We start from the raw sequence: 25,900 nt of genomic DNA on the forward strand, positions 1-25,900 counted from the left end.
TTAAAGTTAGGAACATGCTGCTCAAAGTCTTGAGGAAGTCCTATTTGCTACAGAAGTGGCCAGTCTTTGCCATTATAGCGCAAAGGACTTTGCTGTTCACTCAAAAGTCAAGTTTTGGTCAAGAAGTTTTTCCAGAAAGAAATTCCCAGTCCAGCTCAGCTACAAAGAAGCTTTCCCTGATTTACATACTTTGCAATTCAAAAGATACAGTTCACATAGCTTGGCTGCAGATGCAATTCATTGCTTTTTCCAGCATCCAGTGCTGAAAAGACAGACATTTTCTCTTGATGAGATATATCTTGTGTTTCAAAGCATAAACAATTCAAATTTTGACCAAATACCTGAAAATTCCTCTTTACCTTTCCGTCAGAAACAAGGAACACATGTCAGTTACCCAAAGTTGCATTTCATGAATAAATTTGTCTTTCCACTGTTATATTATCCTTTTGGTGAACCTCCAAGCACAAAGAATCCACATTTCTTGATGTAATGCTAGATTCCATATGAGAGGGGTACCCCAACAAAACATGAATGTCCTCAACAAGCAATAATTACTGCAATGTCATGCTAACAACCTTATGAATTTCAAGCCAAAATGGTGCAATAAGCAGACAGGACCAAAGAGAACTTGGAATGTTCCCGATTGGGCTACTGTGCAAGCGTGAAGCCCATATGTGTGGGGTACAGTGATTGCTTAGAAGAACTACAGCTCTTGGGCAACAGCAGACCCTCCTGGAGTCTTTGTCTCTTACTACTGGTAAGCATTTCTAATGATTTCTGTATACAAGCCAAGTTGTATGGCAGTAACTGAAGATTTTCAGTCTAGAGGCAAAAAACTGCCATAAGAGGGATTTCCCCTGTCCACAGTATCCATAGTCTATTTGGAACGGAAAGCAAGATTCCTGAGGCCTGCTTTCACTAGGAGTGATTTTACCAGCCATGTTACAGCACTCTTCTATTTCCATTTAATGTTTAGGCAGGTCTTATAAGCCAATGATCTTCACTATTTTTCAAGCAGGGGCTATTTTGGTTTTTTAAAAACCTTCTCTTTGAGAGCCATTTCCCACTGTGTTGATCTTCACACAGTACTGCATTTTTCTCAGTGCTGGAAGGACCTTTTTAACAGAAGGAGCCCTCTTTTAAGAGCGATATGGGAAAAGCACCGGGAAGGGCTATATTTCCCAGCACTCCGTACACACCTTCCAAGATGGTGCAGGGACATAAAAGGGCCCAATTTTCCTTAAAGGAGCACCACCAGTGTTGGGCAAAGTGCAGCACTGCATGGTGTGTCTGGTCCCCCTCCACATAGTGCCAGAGGGCCTGTGCAGAGTATTCAGCTGAAGCTTCACAAACCCCAACAAATGGTCTGGGAGCTGCATTTAGTGTTGATGGGAACTACTACTGGCACCCAGACACTGCAATGAAGAACACAGCTATAAGCTGTCCCAGAGACCAGTTAAAAGAGCAAACATGCAATATGGAATAGGTGCAAAGAACATCAGAGGACAAAACCAATTAAGTATTCCTCAATCAGTTCATTAGGACTTTATTCACAATCCTCTAAGAAAACTAGAACTAAGAAGGTCCAGAATGCTAAAGACTAAGAGAATCACAATCCATATGACAGCAATAATTTAAGGACAACTGGTACATTTTCCCCCTTAGTCATTAAGGAGAGTGGAACAATCCATGTCTCTGGTATGCAAGCAATATGGATCATCTGCCTTATAGGAAAAATAATAGAGATCCTGTCTGACTGCCATGAGCAGGCCAGGGACCCCTCGGGTGCCTCCAAGTTGTGATGAGAATACCACACTTGGGATAGAGTCCATGGATGATGGATATGGAGAAGGGATAGTCCGTAGCAAATGAGCATCTCTGAGACTCCAAATTCGTGTGTAGCAATCCTGACCCACTGAGGAAGAAAAAAAGCAATGCAAATCAGAACACTTATACCCATTTAAAGAAATACTTTTCCAATCTTAGGGTCTTTCCCGCTCTCCTTTTCTCAAACCATATTGCTAGGCATGCCGGCGTCATGCAGGAGCAGCTGGGAGACGGCCCTTCGGTGCCCAATCAGCTGGGGAGGAGCACCGTGATTACAGAAGTGAGGGGAGGAGGAGCAGGTATGGACCTGCTCTTCTCTGTGTTAAATGGGCTGTGTAAGCCCTTGGTTTTAAAGTAATTGTGCTGTGATTTGGATGCAGAATCACGTTTTGAGCACATCCCTGCGGGAAACCACCGAGAAACTCTAGGTTGGGGCGAGACTATATACAGCCCTGGAAACCATGACCACTGTGCATTTCAGTTTTCCATAATCAAGACCACCTCATCTCCACAGCCTTTGACCTGTTTATACCTCCGTTTTGTGTGCAACCACATCATACCTGCTGTAAGAAGTTCTTCTTCTTCATTGACATGCAGAGGGAGAATGGCATGTTCGTTGTGATGACCTCTATATTCTTTCACACATTTTAGTTTTCTCAGGTCCCAGAGTTTCACCTGCAAGTAGACAGAGGAACAGAACACACACCCCACTTCAGTCAGAGGGAAAATGGCACTAACACAAATCTAATACTGACCATTTTTTACAAAAGAAACCCTCTCATTACCTGGCCTGCCATGTCAGCAATCATAAGGTACTGCTCAGTCTTCAGAAGGTTGACAGATGTGACTGCAGAGTTATGGAAGAGACGGAGAGCTTTCCAACCTTGCCCTTTATGGCTGCGCTGACGGACATCAATGCTGAAAACTTCCCCTGATCGACAGCCATTATACAGCACAGGAGTCTAGAAAAGCCAATTAAATCCATTTAATTTCTTCAAATAACCTACAGCCACCTTCTAAATCAGTCCTTCTATTTTCAAAGCCACTCTGCTTGTTACAGTTGTACCCTGCCTTTCATCTCAGGATTGTTTCCCCTCCCAACAACTTTGAGAGGTAAGTTAGTGACTGTCTCAGAAAACGTAGTGAATTTCATGACAGATTTTAACCCTTTGCTACAGTAAGGGGTTGGTAGACAAAACATACAGAGGAGACTAATGGTAAGGGGAAGGTAACAGGGGGAGCAGGGCCATTCCATCTGCCTTGCTGGGACTCACCATCTATCCCCTTTGCCTCCTGTGGACATTCCTTGGCTGCCAAGTTCCTGCTGGCTGGTTGCCAGCCTCCCAGACTGCTGAGTCGTTCCACCTGCTGCCTGTCCTGGGAGCTGCTTGTGTGAGGAGTGGCTTCTGGGGCTTGCAAGCTTAAAAGCAAGGAGAATTGCCAAAGGCATGGCCGTCGGGCCACCTGTAGGCAGCCGCCAAAGGGGGTTGGGTTGGGCCAGGCCTCTTGCAGACATGTGTTTGGGCTCTCTTGAGTGGGATAGTGCTGGGGGTGTGCCTAGCAGTTCGGGGGCAGCTATTACTGTAGTGGTGGGTAATAGAAGAATTGCCGCTGGCAGAGCAGCTGGCCGTTACAGGGGAAGGGGAATCAGTAATTTAGTAACTGTTTCCACTTCCAACTGTTCTGTCAACTCTTCGGCCTCGGGGAGCAGCTCCAACGACCCACAGAATCTGGCCTTGCTCCTCTGCAATGCCAGGTCAGTTCAGAATAAGACCGAAATTGTCCACGATTTGATCGTGGATGAGGGAGCTGACCTGGCATGTATAACTGAGACCTGGTCGGGGGAGGCGAGTGGTCCAGTGTGGGCTCAGCTTCTCCCACCAGGTTACTCTGTCGTGGAGCAGGCCAGGAGAAGTGGGCAGGGGGATGGAGTGGCTGTGGTCCATAAGAATACCTTTTCCCTTACCAGGGCCCCTGTGAGCCAGCTGTCTTATGTTGAGTGCATATTTTTGAGGCTGGGAACTAGGGATAGATTGGGGATTCTGTTGGTGTACCGTCCACCCCGCTGCCCAACTGACTCCCTAACTGAGCTGACAGAGCTGGTTGCGGAGTTGGTGTTGGGGTCTCCTAGACTTTTGGTGCTGGGGGGCTTCAATATCCACTTTGGGGCTGGCTTGTCTGGTGCAGCTCAGGAGTTCATAGCGGCCATGACAACTATGGGCCTATCCCAATTAGTTTCTGAACCGAGTCATGTTGCCGGCCATGCACTCGATTTGGTCTTTTGTTCGGATCAGGGGGTGTTCCGTGGGTTGGGGATCCGGTGGTTTCCCCATTGTCATGGACGGACCACTACCTGGTTAAGGTTGGTCTCACAGCCGCAATCCACCCCTGCAGGGGTGGTGAACCTATTAGGATGGTCCGTCCAAAAAGGCTGCTGGACCCAGTGGAATTTCAAAAGGCCTTGGAGGATTTTGACGTTGGTGCAGCTGGTGATTCTGTCGATGCTCTGGTAGGAACCTGGAACAGGGAACTCAACAGGGCAGTAGAGACTCCTAAGCGTCCCTTCCGACCTGCTGCAAAAATGGCCCCTTGGTATACTGAGGAGCTTCAAGGGCTGAAGCGGTTGGGTAGGCGGCTAGAGCGCAAGTGGAGGAGAACTCGGTTCGAATCTGACAGGATTCAGCATGTTACCCATTTGAAGGCTTATGCGGTGGCAGTGCGCACAGCGAAAAAGATATACTGGTCTGCGCGCATTGCAGCTGCAGGTTCACGATCGGCGGAGCTATCCCGGGTTGTGAGGAGTTTGGTTTCTGCTCCTTCTACTTCCAATCAGTCCCCAGAGTTGCTCTGCTGTGATGCCTTTAATGGGTTCTTTGCAAATAAGATCTTCTGTATTCGGGCTGACTTGGACTCCACTATTTCTACAAGGTCTATGGAGGAGGTGTCCAGCAATCCCTCTTGCAGTATTAGATTGGATCAGTTTCAATCTGTGACTCCTGAGGATGTGGACAAGCTGCTTGGGGCGGTGCGGCCTACCACCTGTTCTCTGGATCCTTGCCCGACTTGGCTGCTTCTATCTAGCAGGGAGATTGTTGGAGATGGCCTAGTTAATATCGTAAATGTATCACTGAGGGAGGGTAGGGTGCCCCCCTCTCTGAAGGAGGCAATGGTTAGACCACTCTTAAAGAAGCCTTCCCTGGACCTCTTAGTGATGGACAGCTACAGGCCAATCTCCAATCTCTCTTGGTTGGGCAAGGTGATTGAGAGGGTGGTGGCTGACCAGCTCCAGGCAGTCTTGGAGGAAAATTATTTAGACCCATTTCAAACTGACTTTAGAGCTGGCTATGGGGTTGAGACAGCCTTGGCCGGCCTGACAGATGACCTTTACCGGGAAATCGACAGAGGGAGTGTGACTCTGCTGGTTCTTCTGGATCTCTCAGCGGCGTTCAGTATCATTGACCATGGTATCCTTCTGGATCGCCTGGGGGAGTTGGGGATAGGGGGCACTGCTTTGCAGTGGTTCTGTTCCTATCTCTCAGGTAGATTCTAGATGGTGGAGCTTGGTGACAGCTGCTCCTCAAAACAGGAGCTGTTATATGGAGTCCTTTGGGGCTCCATTCTGTCACCAATGCTTTTTAACATCTACATGAAACCGCTGGGTGAGGTCATCAGGAGGTTTGGTGCTGGGTGTTATCAGTATGCTGATGACACCCAAATCTACTTCTCATTTTCATCTTCAGGAAATGGCACTCATTCTCTAAATGCCTGCCTACAGGCAGTAATGGGCTAGATGAGGGATAACAAATTGAAGCTGAATCCAAGCAAGATGGAGGTGCTCATTGTGAGGGCTCAGAATCTGAGGGGTGAGTTAGACCTTCCTGTGCTGGATGGGGTTACACTCCCCCAGAAGGAGCAGGTGCGCAGCTTAGGAGTACTCCTGGACCCAGGCCTCACCCTGGGATCTCAGGTGGAGGCCATGGCCAGGAGTGCTTTCTATCAGCTTCAGCTGATTAGACAGCTGCGCCCATTCCTCGAAGAGGATGACCTCAAAACAGTGGTGCATCAGCTGGTAACCTCCCGGCTTGCTATTGCAATGCGCTCTACGTGGGGCTGCCTTTGTATGTAGTCCGGAAACTTCAGTTAGTTCAGAATGCAGTAGCCAGATTGGTCTCTGGGGCAACCCGGAGAGACCATATGATGCCTGTTTTGAAACAGTTACACTGGTTGCCGATATGTTTCCGGGCAAAATACAAAATGCTGGTTATTACCTTTAAATGAGCCCCTGGTGGCGCAGTGGTAAAACTGCCACCCTGTAACCAGAAGGTTACAAGTTCGATCCTGACCAGGGGCTCAAGGTTGACTCAGCCTTCCATCCTTCCGAGGTCGGTAAAATGAGTACCCAGAATGTTGGGGGGCAATATGCTAAATCATTGTAAACCGCTTAGAGAGCTTCCAGCTATAGAGCGGTATATAAATGTAAGTGCTATTGCTATTGCTAAAGCCCTGAACGGCTTGGGTCCGAGATCTCTTAGAGAGTGCCTTCTTTTACATGATCCCCACCGCACGTTAAGGTCATCTGGGGAGATCCGTCTCCAGTTACCACCGGTTTGTTTGGTGGCGACTCAGAGGCGGGCCTTCTCTGTAGCTGCTCCTGGGCTGTGGAATGCACTCTCAGCAGATATATGTAATCTTAATTCTTTACTGACCTTCAAGAAAGCCCTTAAAACCCATCTGTTTGGCCTGACCTTTCAGGGCTTTTAATTAGTTTTAATTGTTTTAATGTTAACCTGGTTTTCAGGGTTTTAATTGTTTTGATAGTTTAATTGTTTTTTAGATGTTTTTAAATTGGTGTTTATATTTGTATTTGTTTTAATTGTTTTTAATGATTTCTGTTTTTTAATTGTAAACCGCCCTGAGCCAGCTCGGAAGGGTGGAATAAAAATCAAATAAATAGATAGATAGATATTATGCAACTATAAGCCCACCTGACTGGATTTATAGACTGCAGTAGTGCAGTGGAAGTGGGTAGGTCACTATAGATGACCAAGAAAAATTTAAAGCCGCTCTCCATTTGGGAACTGTTCACACATGGCTGCTCTTCCCTTTCTTCCTAATTTTTGCTGTCAATATTAACCACATTTGATACCTCTGTTCAAAGGACTGCATATATGCTTTTAACTGGTAATTGATTTTAATTGTTTTTATTTTGATGTAAACCACCCTGAGCCATTTTTGGAAAGGCAGTATATAAATCAATTAAAATAAAATAAAATAAAATTTATAATATCAGGGGATGCTTGACTCTCATACCTGGGTGGCAAACTGCTGTGCTAAGACATCACTACTGGTGCCAAATGTTTGACGATGACCCGTCACTGCATTGGTCACAAGAACCCGTCGACTTAAACCTGAGGGAAAACACATTATTAAGAACCAACTGAGTAATAAAAAGGTGGGAGGCAGTAGGGAAGGCCACCTCACCTGTGCTAAAGCAGTTCTCAGCTTGAGGATTCAGACACCAGGCACAGGACCAGGCTGTGGAGATCTTGAAGCTGCACAACATGCCAGGTTGGTCTCCTAAAAGGAACAGGGAAGAAGCTGTTAGACAGCACTAGGAGGTAGAACATCATTTCATACAACAGCTTTGCCCTAGAAATGTACTGTATCTTTATTTCATTATTTTAAAAGGTACAGACTGATCATATTTCATAGCAGAACTTTAGAGGTAGTGCTCTTGTTTAACATTAGAAGTGAGAAATCACAGAAGACTTGCATGATTAAATAAATCTGCATTTTGCTATTTTTCTAGTCACAGAAGTCGCTTTGATGATTTTCCACAGTTCCACATTTCAGGTGTCACACAGCTCATGGAAGCAAGTTGTTCATGTGAACAATTACTTGTATGAGAAAACTTATAGTTGTTTGTGTGAACTGGCTCATATGACAATAGTGCAGGTTAAAACCTGTCCAAACATTTCCAAATGCTTAATTGCTACTCATCTCATACAGACTTCATGAGAACATATTCAATATGGTTATTATAAATACAAGCTTCTGCTTTGAGAGCCCTGCAAAGTAGAATGGGACATTGGGCTTACCTGTGAAGAGTCCTTTCTCAATGTAATCGGAGACCATCCACTACCTTAGGGGTGTTTCCCATCTGCCCCCAAAAGCAACAGGAAGCTGAAACAGCTAAAAATTTCCTTGATGAGTCAGCAGTCCCCAGCTCTCCAGTTCCGACTGCGTGGTCGAAGGATGCTGCTACAAAGCCTGTTCAACCTCCGGAGAGAGTTCTCGAACTGAGACGGAAGCACATTACTATGAAAAGAGACAGCTGAAAACCTGTCTGAAAAGGAAAGGAAAAACTGGTCGAGGGTAACCACAGGTACCAGGACAACAGGTACGAATATATGGGGGTATCGAGTAGCGGCTGGGTTGCACTAGGTGCCTTGGGCCCCCGCTGTCTAAACCGCCTATACCTAAGACTACCTCTATTCTGGTGGCCTAACTAAACATATATACAGGATGGGTTTTTGGGTTGTTTTTTTAAAAAGCTAACTCCGCTTTGCCTGGTTTGTAGGTGTCTTCTGTTGGGTGGGAAGGATGGTCTCCGATTACGTTGAAGAAGGACTCTTCACAGGTAAGCCCAATGTCCCTTTTTCCAACGTAATCAGAGACCATCCATTTACCTTAGGGATGTACTAAAGCTCTTGCCGGCACCTCCCAGGTGGGTAGCGGAAGAAAAGGTAGACTACCTGTTGGAGAACTGTGTGGCCCAAGGCTGCCTGTTCTGTGTGAAAAGCAGAGATCTTGTAATGTTTTATAAATGGTGACGACCAGGTTGCAGCTTGGCAAATGGTCTGGAGTGAAGCCCTGGCTGAGAAAGCTGCAGACGTAGACACGCTTCTCGTAGAGTGTGCTGTGATGTTTTGCAGGACCGGAATCCCCAGTGTGTTGTAGGCTAGGACGATGGTGTCTCGAATCCAGCGTGATAGCATGGCTTTTGTAACCTTATTCCCCAGCATTGCGTGGCTGAATGAGACGAACAGGGCTTCGCATCTGCTGAACGGTTTTGGTCTGCCTGATATATATGCGCAGTGCCTTTCTGACAGCTAGAGTGTGCCATGCTTTCTGCTTAGGGTGCGTCGGCTTGGGACAGAAAGATGGTAGCACCACTGATTGTGAGCGATGGAAAACTGAATTCACATGCATCCTTGAAGAGAAGTAGCTGGCCACTTGTCGGAGACCACGCCGGTCGGAGGCCAGCTACTTCTCTTCAAGGACGCATGGGCAAAGGCCACTTCTGACAAATGGGTACTCCAGATGGTCACCAGGGGTCTGTCCTTGGAGTTCGCATCCAATCCTCCAGACACATTCATCCCCACACCTGTTCCAGGTGCAACAAAGAAGAAAGAACAGATGGCACAGGCCATTGAGCACCTGCGTCAAATCAGGGCAATAGAAAGAGTACCCAGGACAGAAACAGAGCAGGGTGTGTACTTGCTGCTCTTTTTGGTTCCAAAGAAGGATGGAACTTGGCGTGCAGTGCTGAACCTCAGGCCATTGAACCAACACATCAGGAAACGCTCCTTCAGAATGGAGTCTCTCAGGACAATCAGTCAATCAGAGAGGGGGAATTCCTGGCATCAGTGGACCTATCAGAGGCCTACGTGCATATCCCAATCTGTCCAGAGCACCTCAGGTTCCTCAGATTCTTCTTCAACGGACACCACTTCCAGTACTGAGCAATGCCCTTCGGGGTCTCCTCAGCGCCCAGGGTCTTCACAAAGATCATGATGGCACTGATCGCATTCATCAGAACTCAAGGGATCAGCATCCATCCATACTGGATGATCTGCTCATCTGATCACAATCCCTGGAAAAGGCCAGGGTCGGAGGGCTGGCCTCCGACCAGCGTGGAATCATTGTTTTCTTTGTTGGAGGAAGAGGACTGGAACTTCTTGTTGAAGAACTGTCGGTCCGCTCCCCAAATGTTGCCAGTAGGGACGACTTCCTGACTTGTGGTTAGGGTATCTATAATCCCGAAAGGAATTGCTGGAGGAGTACTTGGTTGTGTGAGTGAGGTCCGAAAATTCTTGGTTGGCGGGCCATGACGAAAACTCCTGTTGAGTTCCGGCCTGGCCGTCGGCATTGCCTTCTTCTTGTCCTTGGTTTCTATCAGAACCAGTTCCAGGGCACCCCCGAATAGTTTGGACCACTTAAATGGGGCTGACGCTAGGTTGAACTTTGACTTGGAGTCCACCTTCCAGTGTTTCAGCCACAGGCAGCGTCTGACCGCAACCGCCGATGAAACGGACCTGGAAGCCTGCTGAATGCAGTCCAGGCTGGAGTCTGCCATGAAGACCACCACTTTAGCCACCTTGTTGATTCCCTGGCATAGCTTTGGGTTGTCAGGGGGGACAAGCTGCGCCAACTCCTTGGCCCAGAGGACCGTGGTTTTGGTGAAGATGGAACTGGCTGCCGCTGCCCTAACCACATTAGCCGCAGCTTCGTGGGTCTTCTTTAGTAGTGACTCACATTTCTTGTCCTCTGGAAGCTTTAGGTGCTCCTCCCCCTCCTTAATAACTATCGCCCCCAAGACCAGCTGTGCGACCGGGGAGTCCACAACGGGGGTGGGGTGGGCGCAACATATTAGTGATGTCCCTTGGGAGTGAATACAGTCTATTGTACAAGTGGGCCATTGATTTGTCAGAGAAAGGGGTGTTCTACTCCTCTAGGACTGCGGGAGGGGGAGAATCTGTGGAAAGGGAACTATGGGGTTGGATCTGGATGTGGAGGGGAACACCTCCTGATCCAGGCCCTGGTTGGCGGGTGAGGTCTCTAGAGGGGCCACAGCATTAATTATTATTATTTATTGTTTACACAGTCAGACAGGTGTTATTAACTGGTTTGTTTTATCCAGACATCGAGTCCTTCCCAAGGACCTGGGATGCCAGAATTTTATTGTCAATGGTTATAGATATCGTCGCAGAATATAGGCTGTTCCCAGTAAAGCTGCTTTTTGTAATTGGCTGATGGTGATTTCTGTGGCCCCTATGGTGTTGAGGTGCTCTTCAAGGTCTTTTGGAACTGCACCCAGGGCGCCAATTACCACTGGGATTATTTGGGTCTTTTTCTGCCACAGCCTTTCAATTTCAATTTGTAGATCTTTGTATTTGGTGATTTTTTCTATTTCTTTTTCTTCTATTCTGCTATCCCCTGGTATTGCTATGTCGATTATTTTGACTTGTTTTTCTTTCTTCTCGACTACAGTTATATCTGGTGTATTGTGTGGCAGATGTTTGTCTGTTTGTAGTCGGAAGTCCCATAATATTTTTAGCAGGGGCAAAGAGGTGCGCCTTGCCTTGGCTAAAAGGACCTCCAGATCTGAAGATAAGAAAAGGTGGGTGGAGTCGGATGTCTGGTGTGGGACATCCTCTTCTTATGAAATCTCCCCCTCCTCTGTGTCAGATGATGAGGTGTCTGAGTCCCCAGGTCCCTCAGGAACCCTATCTGGGTTTGGATCCGTTCCCCTCTGGGCGCCAGTTCCCAAGGGGTCCCTGGGTTCTGTGGCATAGGAGCTTTAGGCCTTCCTGTACCGCCTAGCGGGGCTGATGGGGCCTTGTCCCTCCCACCCCCCCTGGGGAAGGGAGGTTCTTTTGGGGGGGTCAAACCCGAAGAGGAGGAGGGGGAGCAGCGGCGCCTCCTCTTCCTTGTCCTGGCGGGTCGTGCCCTGAAACGGCCCCTCTCTCCCTCGGGAATTGCCCCCCTTCTGATAGTTGAGTCTGGGGAAGAATAGTCACTGCTGGAGTGAGGTCTGTTGTAATGGGGTCTGTAGGTCGCCCGCAGTGGGTTGACCTCCGTAGCTAGGGCAGGCAACAGTGCTCTGAGCTCTCTGGCCATGAACTCCCTTAGCCATTCCTCCCCACTCCACGAGACTGGGTGGACCGCCATGTCATCCCCCGGCATGGGATTACTCATGGCTGTGCCGTCCTCTGCTCCATTCTCCGCGGTGGTGGCTGCATAGGTGGGTAAGGGAGGGAGCCGATTGCCCCTGTTCCCCACAAGCACAGCATTCCGGGAGGCTAGGGGCAATGTTATGGCACCCGTTGTTGGCTCAGCCACCCCTCCGTTCTGCCTGCTGCAAGAGGCTTCCATCCGCTCCTCCTGGTGAGCTAGCAGCTGAGGCAAGGGGATCCTGCAGGGCTGCTGGCAGACTGCTTTCAGGATCAGCCGTGTGACCTGCTTGTGTTGTTTTCGATGAGTCCTGGCAGAGCCGCTCTTCTCCGCGGCTTGTGTGGTGCGCTTTTCCTTCCTTCTTTGCTCTTTTGCGTGGTGTGGCTCTTGCCCACCCCCACCCCCCCGGGGAGTGCTTGCCTTACTATCGTGGAGGCCAACGTCCTCCCGGTTCTCCTGCCAAGGATCCCCCTCCGATAGGGAGCCCATTTGGGCTTCGGCTGCATGGGCTTGCTCCATGTGCGCCCGGCTGATCGGGCTGTGAGGATGGGAGGCGGGGGATCAGATGAGGAGAGAGAAAAGCGGAGCTGGAAAAGCGGAGAGTAGAGAAAGCACCAAAGGTGAAAAGATAGGGACTAAGTTGCAAGAATGAGCTAAAGAGCAAGAAACAACAGTAAAAGGGATTGAGATTTAAAGAAGGTTGGGAGAGCTGTCTCCTTTGCTGCTGATCCTGAGGTGACAGGAAAAGGAACTGGAGAGCTGGGGACTGCTGACCCATTAAGGAAATTTTTAGCTGTTTCAACTTCCTGTCGATTTTGGGGGCAGATGAGAAACACCCCTAAGGTAATGGATGGGCTCCGATTACTTTGGAAAAATGGGTCACATTTTCATTACACATCCGTTTTCAAACAACATAAACAAAAATAACCTAATAAGAGTAGAGATGCCTTATTTTTAAACATACTTAAAAATAAGCTTAAATCTCTTTGTCAGGGAAGCCTCCACTTTGCAAAATACACACAGCTAAGCATTAATATGTACTTAGACAGTCACTGGAGGGCCTGAAAAACACCCCCCCCCCATTAAAGGATTTCTGTATGCATAACACTTCACCCAAAAGATGCACTCTACCTGTATTGGAGTTGCTGAACAAGGATGCTGGAAGCAGGCTGGCACAGCCTAGAGTTTCTGCAATGCCCATGAGGCACAGCTTGATGGAGGCAGTTAAGGATATTAAAAAGACAAACATCTCTCACAGGAACAGAATGTGTCACTTAACATCGGCCTGAGAGACAGATATGTCTCTGCCACAGCAGCACAAATAAATATTTAACTAGAAAACAGTAGCATTCAGACAAAAGGACACACACACACACACACATTAACAAAACAAGCCTCATGGGGCTTCTTTGAAGTGATTACTTCTAGTTTTTCACTGAAACCAAGGCCTACCAACTTTGATCCCTGTTTAGCGCAGATGCTAGCGACAACTAGAAAGAAAAATAAGACTAAAGAACAAGAAGTGTTCTCATTCTTTCCACCATAAAAATGATATGAAAGTGGGAAAGCAATGCAGGCTAGAATTAAAAGGTTCTTTAATTTAGAATAGAGAACTAGTACCCTGTTTCCCCGAAAGTAAGACCTAGCAGTAATTTCTGATGTACCGCTAATTGCCCTAGTGCATTTTTGGGGGCTAAAATTAATATAAGACACTGTCTTATTTTCGGGGAAACACGGTATTTCTGAACTTTTCAAGAGCAGACAATATTTTAAAGTCATTTTCAGTATTTGCCATTTCACCCCTACAATATCCCAAATGACTTGTGGCAAAGAGATATTTGGGTACAAAGAAACACTTTTGCTTCCAAGGCACTTTAATCTGGTGCATAAGCCCTGCATCAAGTACTACCATATTTACCCAAATAGAAGATGATTGAATTTAAGATGACCCGCCCGCTCCCTCAATGTCTAACATCAAAGAACTTGGAAAAAACAGTCATGGATTCAAGTAAATACCGTAGTTTCCCTCAAGTATTTTATCTTCAGATCACTCTATTAGCTACTACTAATATTACTCTAGGATTGTGAAATGCTATCTTCCAATTGCTTTGAATCACTTTATATCATGATCCCCAATAAGAATCTTTTCCTGTTTTATGTTGCAGACTTGCGCAGGGGCGGGGGGGGGGGATTTATAATGGTTTCCCAAGTGGGGGGGGGGAGTAATTTTGCATTCCATACTACAAAGTAGCATATTTCACATAATGTTGGTTTTCTGATGCACACTCATTAATGTGAGTTTTAACAAAAAGGATATAAAACATGTGAATCTGGATGACTTAGTGAGGCCCAACACACAGAATTGACCTTAAAAAGCAAAAAAGACAGATAAGGCAACAGGATGGGACAAGGGAAGTTGAACACAACCACATAAAAGGGAAACGCTAGTGAGGAAGCTGTCAGGGACCAGGAAAATAAATAACAAGACATCCAAGGTGATAATATTTTGGACTGAATCTCAAGAGGGAAATGTATCCCTTTCTTATAGATAAGTAGGTCCCTTAGTCTTTCAGGATTGTTTCTGACAGCATGCAGTCATGTATTGATTTTTTGTTGAAAAACAGTATATAAATATTAATAATTTAGGACACTGAATTTTGTCTCAGTTTCTACTCAATGACAAAAGGAAAAAAATTACATCAACAGCAGAACCGAGGTATTTCCTAGTGTCCTCATTTTGAATGGATCTTTAAAGCACCGCAAAAAGTTATCTGATCCAGAAGACACATGATGCATGTTACAGCCCAGAATACAGCTATTAGAAGCACCACTAAATGATGCACAGTATTCTATAGCCTATGGGCAACAAGGGACATCTGCACCATGGTTGGGGGAAAGTTGATAAAAAAAGGACACAAATCTCTTAAATGAATAGAGAGTTAGTCATGACTAAGCCCCACAGAAATAAGTTAGTCATGTCCCATTGATTTCAATGGGGCTTAGTCATGACTAAGTCTGGATCCTGTCCACTTCATAGTCCTACCACTGTATCTAGCGAAAAACATGGCCAGTAGGAATTAAATCTCAGAACAGGTGAGCAAGCTGATAATATCCCACTAACCACCTTTTAGGTTGGGTACTACTCAATGATTATTTTAAACAAGCCAACAATACCTTCAACATACCATCAGTCTGGACAAATGTGTATTGATAGCTTAAATGTCAGAAGCTACCATATATCAAGGCTAATCCTGTTAGCCATTCAATCAGTTCCATTTTGATTTAAGTAATATCTCTGCTTAAGTAATGAACATATTTCAGCTTATTCAGAGTAGAACTTTCCTTTCACAAAAAAGAAATGAAGCTGATCATTGTAAATTCCACAGGGATGTGCATGAACAGGTTCAGAGACCCTTTTATGGGCCTCCAAACTGGTTCGGTGGGGGGTGGGGGATAGCTGTAAGGACCGGGGAAGGCACTCTTACACTCCAACCCCACATTTCCCTCGCTGGCACTGTGGTCCCGTGGGGTGGCAGCATACCTCCTTGTCACCCTGGTGCACGTCAGACCAGAAGTACCTGGTATGTACATCATGATGTGCGTGCAAGCACACTGTCCACATGTGCACCGGGCACTTCTAGCCCAACGCGCACCGGGGTGACAAGGAGGTATGCTGCTGCCCTGCGGGCCTGGTTTAAACCACAGCAGTGGCGGGGGAAAGAGCACCCTCCCCAGTCCATAAAGCTCTCCCTTCACCTTCAAACTGGCAGTTGCCAGTTCCATGCACATCCCTACAGGCAGTCTCCTACAGCTAAATTCCTCTCATTTGCCCTGTCCCAGCCCAGTCCCCTGCAACGCTGTAAAGTCCAATTAAATAATTGCCTGAAACTATTAGATATTGTACAAGGTTTATCAAGGAGACAAGAATCCTGACTGCAATAGAAAGAAAGACAGACTGAATTGATTCTAATCTTAAACGACATCCAGAGAAGTACCTTGCGGTTTGTGAAATAGAGATTATCATACATCTCCACAGTAAGAGAATCTTTCCCCAAGCCACTGAGGTTGACAATGCCATATTTACATCCTCCATGTTCCACATCATTCACAGTGAATATTCTCTCAGAGGCAGCGTCCGCCTGTAAAAGCAAGAGACATGAATTGCTCTGAAGTGGTATAAGTGGTTTGTGTGGAGAGGGCCCATCCAAAAGGCACTAATGATAACTATTTCATGCACCTCTCAAAAGGACAAGCCAGTCACTGCAGATATCATGAAAAGATTAACCCCTGCCGAGCATTTGCTTCCACTCCCTAGGTTCCAGCTAGCAGTTGCCATTCTTCCAAATGCCACACAAGGAAGTTGTCTGCTTACAGACGTTTTCCACAAAATAATCCTTGATATAAGATCATGTTTCAATCCCAAAATAAAGATGACACTGAACATAATCCGAATAAAGAAGCTCCCAACATACCGCTATCAGTTTAAAGTTGTTGCTTCCAGAAACAGAGGAATCTGGGCTCTCAATTTCTAATTTTCTTCTCTGCATACAATTTACCTTTAATTCATGAATCAGCCTACATCAGAAGAAGGAAGAGGGGAAGAGAAATCTGATATTCAATGACGGGGCAAAACTTGTATACACATCCAAGTGCTGCTTTAAGTTAGGGGTTTTTTGTTCCAGTCTTCCCAAACTTGTTAATTCCCACTAAGGGTTTAATAGTAGAAATCTTAGAAGAGTTGCACTGCCAAGATTAATTGTTAACAATGAAACAGAAGAGTAGAAGCAACAGATGTTTTTAAAAAATCAATTTTAAAAATCTTTTAAATTGTTTTATGATGTGTGTTTTATTTTAATATAAGCTGCCCTGAGCCACTTTAGGAAGGGCAGTATATAAATTGAACAAACGAACAGAATGATTAGCTAAACTTAACTCTAAAATCCACAAAAGTTACTAACTCCAAGCATTCTTACGCACCTGCTTATGAATGTCCATCCAATGAGTTTTGGTTGGGTAGGCGCGAGTTTGTTGGTGCCAGTGGGACTTTTTAACACTGTTCCTCTGTGGACAATTCAGCAGTACTTGAAGCGCCAATAATGTTCCCAGCAGCTCGCCCCAGCAGCTTTCCCCCTGCCCCCACAGCCCCAATTGTGCCTCGTGCATTGTAGAGCAAAAGAGAGAGAGTGACCAGCACAAGCTGTTAGCCAGGAGCACTATCAGTGCTTTAAGAGCTGCTGAAGTGAATAAGAGCTGCTACCCAGAGGTACCGTATTTTTAAAAAATTAAGGAAAAATCCCCACCGCAACCAGTTGCCTTGACGTAATTTCTTATTGCCTATGACAATCAGGCAAATACTTAAACACAAGGCTATAATAAAGGCCATTATAATGTATACAAGAACTGCATTCCACATTTATAAAAACACACTGAGCTGGAGAAAAATCAAATCTTTAAATCAGATTTTGACCTTAAAATGCCTTTGGTAACTATTTCTTCCAAGGAGTTGCACAAAATAGGTTTTGGTTAAGGGTAACTGCAAATCAAATAGTTATAGAGAGAAAGGTTTGTACATTCATCCTTTAAGTATGTACAGTTAAGATGAAATATGAAAAGAGCCCAGAAGCAATTATGTATCTTCAGCAGGCAGGCATCTGGCTTCCCTTTTCAGTCTATTTAGTTATGCTCTCTTTCCTACCGGGCTGCAACAAATGGTTAAGGGCAAAGATGCAGAAGAAAAAGACTGCAGCATAAAAAAAGTTTAAATCTTACCTGCAATAACTGTTAGAGCTAAACAAACCTAACTGCCTCTTGCGTAAGATGATTGAGGAGTTCAGGCCAGACCTGGATGTTTTCTATTTAAAAGGGTAAAAGAATTCAGTCATGTTTCTTATGCTAAAAGAATTGGTTATTTATTTTGTTTGTTTGATTGATATGGATATAAACTACCTAAAGCCATTTGGATTGGGTGGTATAAATATGTACTAAATAAATAAAAAGTGAAAGAGATCCTCCCTGTACAATCATATATTTACATTCACCAAGTATGCAGATATTGCACAGTCTTAAAGCCCTGTGCATGAAAACAAAATCAATCATTTAAGATTTCTATTATCAACTTGCATATTTAGCAATGAAGAAACTTTTAAAAAGTTAGACATGCTTAGGAAACTAATTTGTTGTAGTGTGTCTGTGCTTGAACATGGTTATAAGATTTATTCTAATTTAGAAGAGAGATTAACATCTTACCTTCATGCGTTTCTCCTCCTCTTCTAACAGTCTCAGCCTTTGACACTCCTTCTCTCTGTGCTGAATACTCTCCTTGGTGAGAGGATTGCAGTTGTTATGCCCAGGAAGTAAGCGGAAATAGCGGTTCTTTTCAGGATCATAATAAAATCCTGGTAATTCTTTAAAAGATATAAAACACAGCCAGATTCTGTCAGCAGGGAGCCTTTTGCCTTCCCCATAATTTTCACCACACAGCACAAACCTTTGTGGAATTCATCCAGATAAAACATGATCTTAAAGAGGAGATCTATATCTAAGAACATAAGAATAGCCCTTTTGGATCGGGCCCAAGGCCCATCTAGTCCAGCATCCTGTTTCACAAAGTGGCCCACCAGATGCCACTGGAAGCCTACAGCAGGAGTTGAGGGTGTGCCCCCTCTCCTGCTGTTACTCCCCTGCAACACATGCTGCCAGGTGACTAGGTGCAATTAGTGTTATCAGCTGAATAAGAACACCACATTTCAAGTCTGGGTTTACCATGCCCTAACATTTTAAACGAGGAGCCCTTTTGAATCCAAGATGGCTATCGTTAATGGTAAAAATAAAAGTATGAAATTGTGAAGCTCTTTGAACATTAAGAACAAAATAGTACCACTAGGCAAATTGCTTATCATTCCTCAAAAAGACATTCCAACTTTTGAGTATACTCCTGTAAGAAATCTGCTGTTCCAGCCATGACTAACCATGGCATGGATGTCAAGCTGTTGAATTATTTAATCTAATAAGAATCCTAGACATCAATGGCAAGACTGTGCAGGTGCTTAGGGACACCAAGATGGTCTTATGGAAGACAATGGCTGATATCTTGAATGGATGCCCTCAGAGTCGGCAGTGGTTTCTTAAGAGGCATTTTACCTCTCAGGATCTACCCATTTCCATCAAGTCACTCTCCTGGTCCTTCACAACTACAGACAACTCTTCAGCTTTCTGAGGGTTCTTATGGACACATGCATGGACATTTGGGAGGAACAATGAATGATATAATGCCCTGGAGCATCCAAATTCTGTTAGAAGCACCGATAGCTTCAATCAGATTCATGTTGCCACACTCCTAGCATTATTAGAAGGCACAGAATGTGTCCATCTGGCACTGATCTGTTTTTCTCTTATGGCTGGAAGGAGAGAACGCTCAGGGAGACAATTACTATATGTAATAAGAACACCATTCACAATCTCAATTCAACGCTGTTCGAGAGAGTGCCTTCTTCTTTATGAATTGGGGAGGTCCGGTTCGCCACCGGCTCGCTTGTTGATGACCCCAAACCAGGCCTTCTCTAGAGTTGCTCTGAGGCTCTGGAACACACTCCCAAACTAAGTTAGAATCTCCCCATCTCTGCTTGTTTTTAAAATACATTCCCAGACACACCTATTTCATCAGGCTTTCAGTTTGTGATGTTTTAGGGTTTCAAAGTTTTATTTATGGTAATTTTAATCGGTTTTACGTGATTTTTAGGTTTTAACTGCTGTTTGTTAAGTTGTAAACCGCCCTGAGATTTTATATGGGGCAGGATAGAAATGTGTTAAATAAATAATAAATAAATAAAACCCAAGAAAGATAATGCTGGTTTTGCTCACACCACTACTCAGTCCAAAGAATGAACTGAGCAACAGAGAGTACAACAGAGAGCCCCTGGTGGCGCAATGAGCCCCTGGTGGCGCAGTGGTAAAACTGCCGCCCTGTAACCAGAAGGTTACAAGTTCGATCCTGACCAGGGGCTCAAGGTTGACTCAGCCTTCCATCCTTCCGAGGTCAGTAAAATGAGTACCCAGAATGTTGGGGGTAATATGCTAAATCATTGTAAACCGCTTAGAGAGCTCCGGCTATAAAGCGGTATATAAATGTAAGTGCTATTGCTACAATTCAACAAGTAAGTGCTACAATTCAATTCAAAAATGTAAGTGCTACAATTCAACAAGTAAAAGAGAGATAGTTGAGGGCTGGTTCTTATTATACTTTCTCCCTTATGCGATTAAAAGGGGATGTGTTGAGAGCATGCCTGTTGTGACATCTTCTGCGGGCATCCTGATGCCACCCCCGCACCATGCCCCATTGTTGCACAGGGATGCTGTTCATCCAAAGAGCAACTCTACATATAATCACAATACTAGTTTTTGGGTTGCACACAAAGTAGCAATTATTAAGTGAAATATGAAGTGAAAATATGTATCTAAGGTCTGGAATTTATGCAAGTACTGGGAGCTTTCATAACACATGAATTCTATAGTTGCTCACCAGGCACTGGAGAGTTCTGGCACACAGATGATGTAGAGGGGGTCTCAGTTTGGCTTGTTCCTGGGTTCTGAGAGTTTTCCAGTTGTTCACGCTGGTATCTACTTTAAAAAGCATTAGAAGTAGGAGAAAATTATATAAGATGCCATACAGTTGAAATAATGAATACAGGAAGCTGCCTTCTACCAAGTAAGACCATTGGTCCGTCTAGCTCAGTATTGTCTACACAGACAGGCACAGGTGGTACAAGGGGAATAAAATGCATAAGTACAAAATATAGGATTAAGAATGAAATAGAGTCAGGGGGGAAATGCAAGGAATGTCATTACCCTGGGCAACATAAAGCTTCCTCAGGGCCAAAGTTCTGCCCGCTTCTTATGCTTTATAATACCCTTTCACATTCTTCCAGTTTCTATAATGCCACGAGCAAAAGGCTAGATAGGTGAAGGGAAGGCTCCAGCCCCTTGCCCCACACCTTTCCAATCCAAGCTTCACTACAGCTCCCCTACTTCCTTCCCATCCCTTTCTTGAGTGTATTCCTGTCTCTCCCCCCACCCTCAAAACTCTTCTGGCTGTCTATTCCTCCCCCTTAACTCTCTTAACGCACCAACTCACCCCACTCTTTTTTTTCAAACTCCTGGTACTCCCTGCTTCACGCCCACCCCCATAAGAGTGCAGTGCTTTACACTTCTCCAAGGGAATAAATCACAGTTTTTCATTTATATAAAAGAAAGCAAAGAAATGCCCATTAGTTTAACACTTGGCAGTTCCAGTCACTAAGAATCAAGCCCACGCATCCTATACAGCTCCATCCCGAGCTCTGTTTCTTGCTCACTAAAACATGACAGAAAGCTGGGAAATCGCTTAGAGAGACTTTGACAGCTACTTTATTATTGCATCAAAAAATCCCCAAATATAACTGATGTCAGCACTCTCTAGTTACCCTCTGACTAGGTCCGCTGGCTGGTCCCAGACATGCTTAAAATTAGGATTGCCATGTTATCTTCTCTGTACTGTCCAACTGTGCTTGATTTTTCTCAACAACTTAATTGTTCATGTTAGGACCAAACACACATTGATGTTAACCATATAACACATTCCTGATGCTTACCATCCACTACTAAATAAGGTTGAACGCCAACAATCCATGAAAGGTACATATGAAGCATCTTCCTTGCAAGTTAATTTCAAGAAACCACTAAGCACCGGTAGCAGTTTGGTCAACTAAATCAATCTCTGCCTTGATAACTGTTGCAAGATTTTTAGAGTTATCTTGCAACAGTTACCAAGGCAGAGATTGATTTAGATACTGGTACAAACTAAGTCTTCAAAGGACAGTGTGCAGTTCCACTTTGAATACTACATTCTCCTGCCATTGAAACAGGAGAAGTTTAAAAAACAGCAGTAGTGTAGTAGTTCTTGCATTCTTATTCAACTACTTCTCATTTGCCTGTAGAGCTCCTTGTGCTACAGTAACCTCAAATGGCAAGTTTGGATTCCCACGCCTTTTCCTTCCCCTTTCTAGCATGGAAACACCTTGATTTCACTGACTGCGGTTCAAGTTCTGAACTACCTGTAAAAGAGTAATTTGCCATTTTATTCACATCACATCCCTGCTTCTCACAGGCTTTTTGTAACAGTTGAGCAGACTGATTCCCCATGTACTCCAGAAATTATTTGAAGAATCCAGATTATTTTGTCAAACATCCACCAGATAGCAAAATAATGCAGCCTCTGCAAATGGAGTGGAGTATATCAGGCCCCTAGCTCTGCATCACGAGTCTTTCCCCCAACACTGCCTAACTTACTGAGGCAAATGGTAGGAAGGATACATGGCAGATAGGATGGGGCCATACTGCAAAAGATCCACGTTCGGTCTCTTGCATTTCCAAACAGGGAAAAGACTCTTGTCTGAAACCTTAAAGATCTACTGCTACTCAGTGTATACAATATGGAGCTAGATGGACCAATGGTCCAACTTGGTATAATGCAGCTTCCTGTGTGCCTATAAGGTGCTGAGGGACATCCTCCAAGAGACCTTGTATGTTGTCATGAATACACACATCAATGTCCAGAGAGGACAAGAACCATGGATTGCAAATCCTTATGCTTATGTGCAGCAACCACTAGACAGCACCCCAAGGCCTAATGGAAGCCTCACCACAGCACACAAAGCAGGATCTCCCTTCCACCCTCTTGGTGATTTAGGATAGGTGGGTGACTGAAGGAAGATGATGCAGTGAAAGAAGCCAATATGGATTCAGGGATATAGTCTAGACTCCAGAGGGATTTGGATAGAGAAAAGGGGGGCAGATGCCAGGAAGGGGCTTTGTAACACCTCCCTCTTGGGATTCCAGCCCATCATTGGTAATTACTAAATTAAACATGGAACAGAACCAAATAATACATTATCTTAGAGCACTATTCTCAACAGTGCTTGTATAGTTGACCATTCTGAAGCTAATATCGTATGGGAGACAGTGTTCTCTCTAATAGAAAATCCCAGATGTTCTTCTTTTTTTTTTTTTTTAAGAATTTTAATTTTCAAAATAAAAAGTAGATAAAGGAGAGATACAATAGTATTCGAAAATATCAAGCAATACAAATTTTAAAAAAGGAAAAGAAACAGCAACCTCTTCCCACACTTTTCACCACCCATAGTTTGATAACTAAATAAACAACCTAACATTTCATAATTACAGATATGATAAAAAGCCAGTTCTATTGAGTAAAAAAGAATCATTTCTATAAGAATGCCAAGTTAACGAACGGAATAACATCCTTTTCTGCAATGTTTTATGCCATTTTTACCTTGTATACACAAAAGAACATAAAACTGAATAAAAAAGCAACCTAACATTCCATAATTACAGATAAGAATGATAAAGAAACAACAGCAACCAGTTCTATTGAGTAAAAAAAGTCATTTCTATAAAAAAGCCAAGTTAACAAACGGCAAAACACCCCTTTCTGCAGTATTTTATGCCGTGTTTACCTTGTGTACACAGAAGATCATAAATCAAATCCCGACATTGGGAACAAATGGAGACCTTGTTGGATGTTGTAATTTATAAAAGGCTCCCAAACAGACATAAATGACTCAGAAGAGAGACCCTTCTTGTAAGATGAGATTTTTGAAACTGATGCATAATCCCATGGCTTCAAAAACCAGTCATTTAGAGAGGGAATCACAGGTACCCACCAGTTTGTGGCGAATATAATCCTTGCTGCGGTAATCATATATAGGTATAACTCATAAAATCCCAGATGTTCTTGACTACAACTCCCGGTATTCTCAGCCAATCCCACTGCAACTAGGGATTCTGGGAGTTGTAGTCAACATCTGGGATTCCCTCTTACAGGGAACACTGATAGAAGGGTGCTATAATTTTAAACATTTGTGATAAATCTTTAAGTAGCCCCATCCAACCTGAAGTACCCAAGTTTAAAAGGCAGAAAGTTATCACTTGCCTTTCTGTACAAGTCCAGTGGTTGCGTACTCTATATGGCTGGGAATTATAGGTCTGCCTGCTATTATTCTGTACATGATTTTGTCTGCCCCGCCAACAGTTTTTCTTCATTCCTGCAATTAATAAACATAAAGCTCACACAGAATTCAAATGCTGTAACCTATGCTTACAAGTTCACAATATTAAGTTAGCTAGAAAAGAAACTGTGCAATTAATTCTGTTTGCTCAAAGGGCAAATTTGTTTTGTACGCTACATGGAAAATAAACTTTTTAAACTAAGAATTGTTTCAAAAATAGTTTGTGTGAACAACATATGTTCTTGGAGTTACATTAAAAGTAAACCCAAAGCACTAGCGGTCCCTCTAATTTTTTTCATCTCTGTGCGGAATGAGTTTTGTTCTGGGCAGCAGTATCAAGGCAGTGTGCGCACACATTTATTTATTTATTTAAACATTTTTATACTGCCCAAAACATATGTCTCTGGGCGGTTTACAACAAAATTACATATGCATTCAGAGTGTGGTCTTCCTGAATCAACCTGAGCAAGATCTAAGATTAACTGAGTGGACATCCAAAACTTGTGAGCACACACACATGCACACGCCTTAGAGGGAACACTGAATTCTACCACTGGGCTAGCAGAAGCAATTGGGCTTGCTTAAAGTAGCTCTTTGGATCCCCCAATAATACATGAAGAGACAGATACACAGCTAGTGTTCCTGTCTCCTTATTAGTTTTAAAACTTTATAATTACTAAATGTGTGCAGTTTTGCCATTTTAAAAAGAGAATTGTTTATTTTGATGTATGCCATCTTGCAGTATACATAAATATTCTAAATTTTAAAAAGCTGAATTAAACAAAGGATTTTATAAAATAGGAATGATTTTAGATCCAACATCATGAAAAGAAAAGGCAGGGAAAGCCACAGCTGAATACATCGCTAAAAAATAAATAAAAAGCTTCAAACACCTAATGGAAGTAATATTAACATTATCGTTAGATTCAGAGAACAGAACAATAAATCTCTTTCAAAAGTAATGGAGCCTTTCACCGGAATATTTGAAGGCAGGAAGGGAAAAAGTTATTAATATAGCTTATTTACTATCGTGCAAAAATGTGGATCACCACCTCTGATTCACAAGATGCATATCTACACATAAAAGCTCTTCCAAATGAAATACAAGGACACACGTTTCAGTAACATTTTTCTTAAATCGCAAACATAAGATCACATTTCAAATACTTATACTGCCAAGGGAGCGAGAGCAAAGTAAAATCTTTGTAATGGAAAAAATCTGCCTGCCCTCTCCTACCACATAAACGCCAAACCTCCTTCCTCAGACAGCCTAAGTGTGTGTTACCGTGCGGCCCCTGAATCTACCCCAGCCCATTTGACTCCTTCCGCTTCCGGTTCCCTCAAGAATCGCTTCCGCTTCTAGAAACGACGAGGGTCAGGTCTCTTGAACTCTCTTCCACACGTTCGACCATCCAGCAGATGTTGGACCACAACTCCCATAATCCCTTACTATTGACCGCTGGGGATTATGGGAGTTGTAGTCTAAAAGCGCTGAGACGTCGAAGGTGTGCAGCCCGGCTCTGGGCTGCCCTACTTCAACCCCTTTGCCCTGGAGACTTCAGTGTGGGTGGGCACGTAAAACACAACCTACCTGACAATTAACGACCCAAGTCTCACACAACAACCTAGTTCTCCCTTCTCAGTTTTTCGCAGCAGCTTCCTCCTCGGTATCCTTAATTGGTGGTGCCCCGCCTGGAGTTTTTAATTGGTCAATGTGGGTGCCTATCACGTGTCGCCCTCGCCCCGGCTGGCCGGGCTGGCCTGGGCAAGGCAACAAGAGAGCGCGGAACTGTGCTTTGATGTGCTGAGATTGCTTCGCGCAGTCTTGCTTCTTTGACTCACTGGACGGCTGCCTGCCAGCCAATGAGGTGCTTGTGAAGGCAAGAGCAAGAAGTGGGGCTCTGTTTAGCAGCGCGACAAATCAGAGAGCGGTTAAGTCAAGTTAGTGGGTGACAGATTAATAGAGGGAGGGTTTCCCACTCTCTGTAGTATGAAAGGTCCGTTAGGCTAATTGGACTACTGCTCATGAATTTCTTTAAATGACTAGTTTCCCT

At 44.3% G+C, this 25,900-nt stretch overlaps 1 protein-coding gene across 8 annotated transcripts; it reads right to left on the bottom strand.

The window, feature by feature from the left end:
* Nucleotides 1-1,530: 1,530 nt before the first annotated feature.
* Nucleotides 1,531-25,613, bottom strand: DCAF4 (DDB1 and CUL4 associated factor 4). Of its 8 annotated transcripts, none has more exons than XM_053283343.1 (14): nt 25,438-25,613; nt 23,771-23,882; nt 20,303-20,400; nt 18,031-18,188; nt 17,554-17,636; nt 16,257-16,359; nt 15,780-15,923; nt 14,102-14,151; nt 12,916-12,995; nt 7,309-7,404; nt 7,138-7,235; nt 2,613-2,789; nt 2,388-2,502; nt 1,531-1,915 (listed from the first exon to the last, which is right to left on the bottom strand). In XM_053283343.1, the coding sequence occupies exons 2-14, from the start codon at nt 23,878-23,880 to the stop codon at nt 1,662-1,664; spliced, it is 1,566 nt and encodes a 521-aa protein (XP_053139318.1). In that variant the 5' UTR covers nt 23,881-23,882; nt 25,438-25,613; the 3' UTR covers nt 1,531-1,661. The 8 variants fall into 8 exon arrangements, with proteins under 8 accessions (XP_053139318.1, XP_053139314.1, XP_053139319.1 ...); XM_053283339.1 differs by having other exon boundaries at nt 20,303-20,403; XM_053283344.1 differs by lacking the exon at nt 25,438-25,613 and adding an exon at nt 25,132-25,259.
* Between the last annotated feature and the right edge of the window lie 287 nt (nt 25,614-25,900).

Source organism: Hemicordylus capensis, chromosome 1 (genome assembly GCF_027244095.1).
Source record: "Hemicordylus capensis ecotype Gifberg chromosome 1, rHemCap1.1.pri, whole genome shotgun sequence".
NCBI lineage: Eukaryota > Metazoa > Chordata > Lepidosauria > Squamata > Cordylidae > Hemicordylus > Hemicordylus capensis.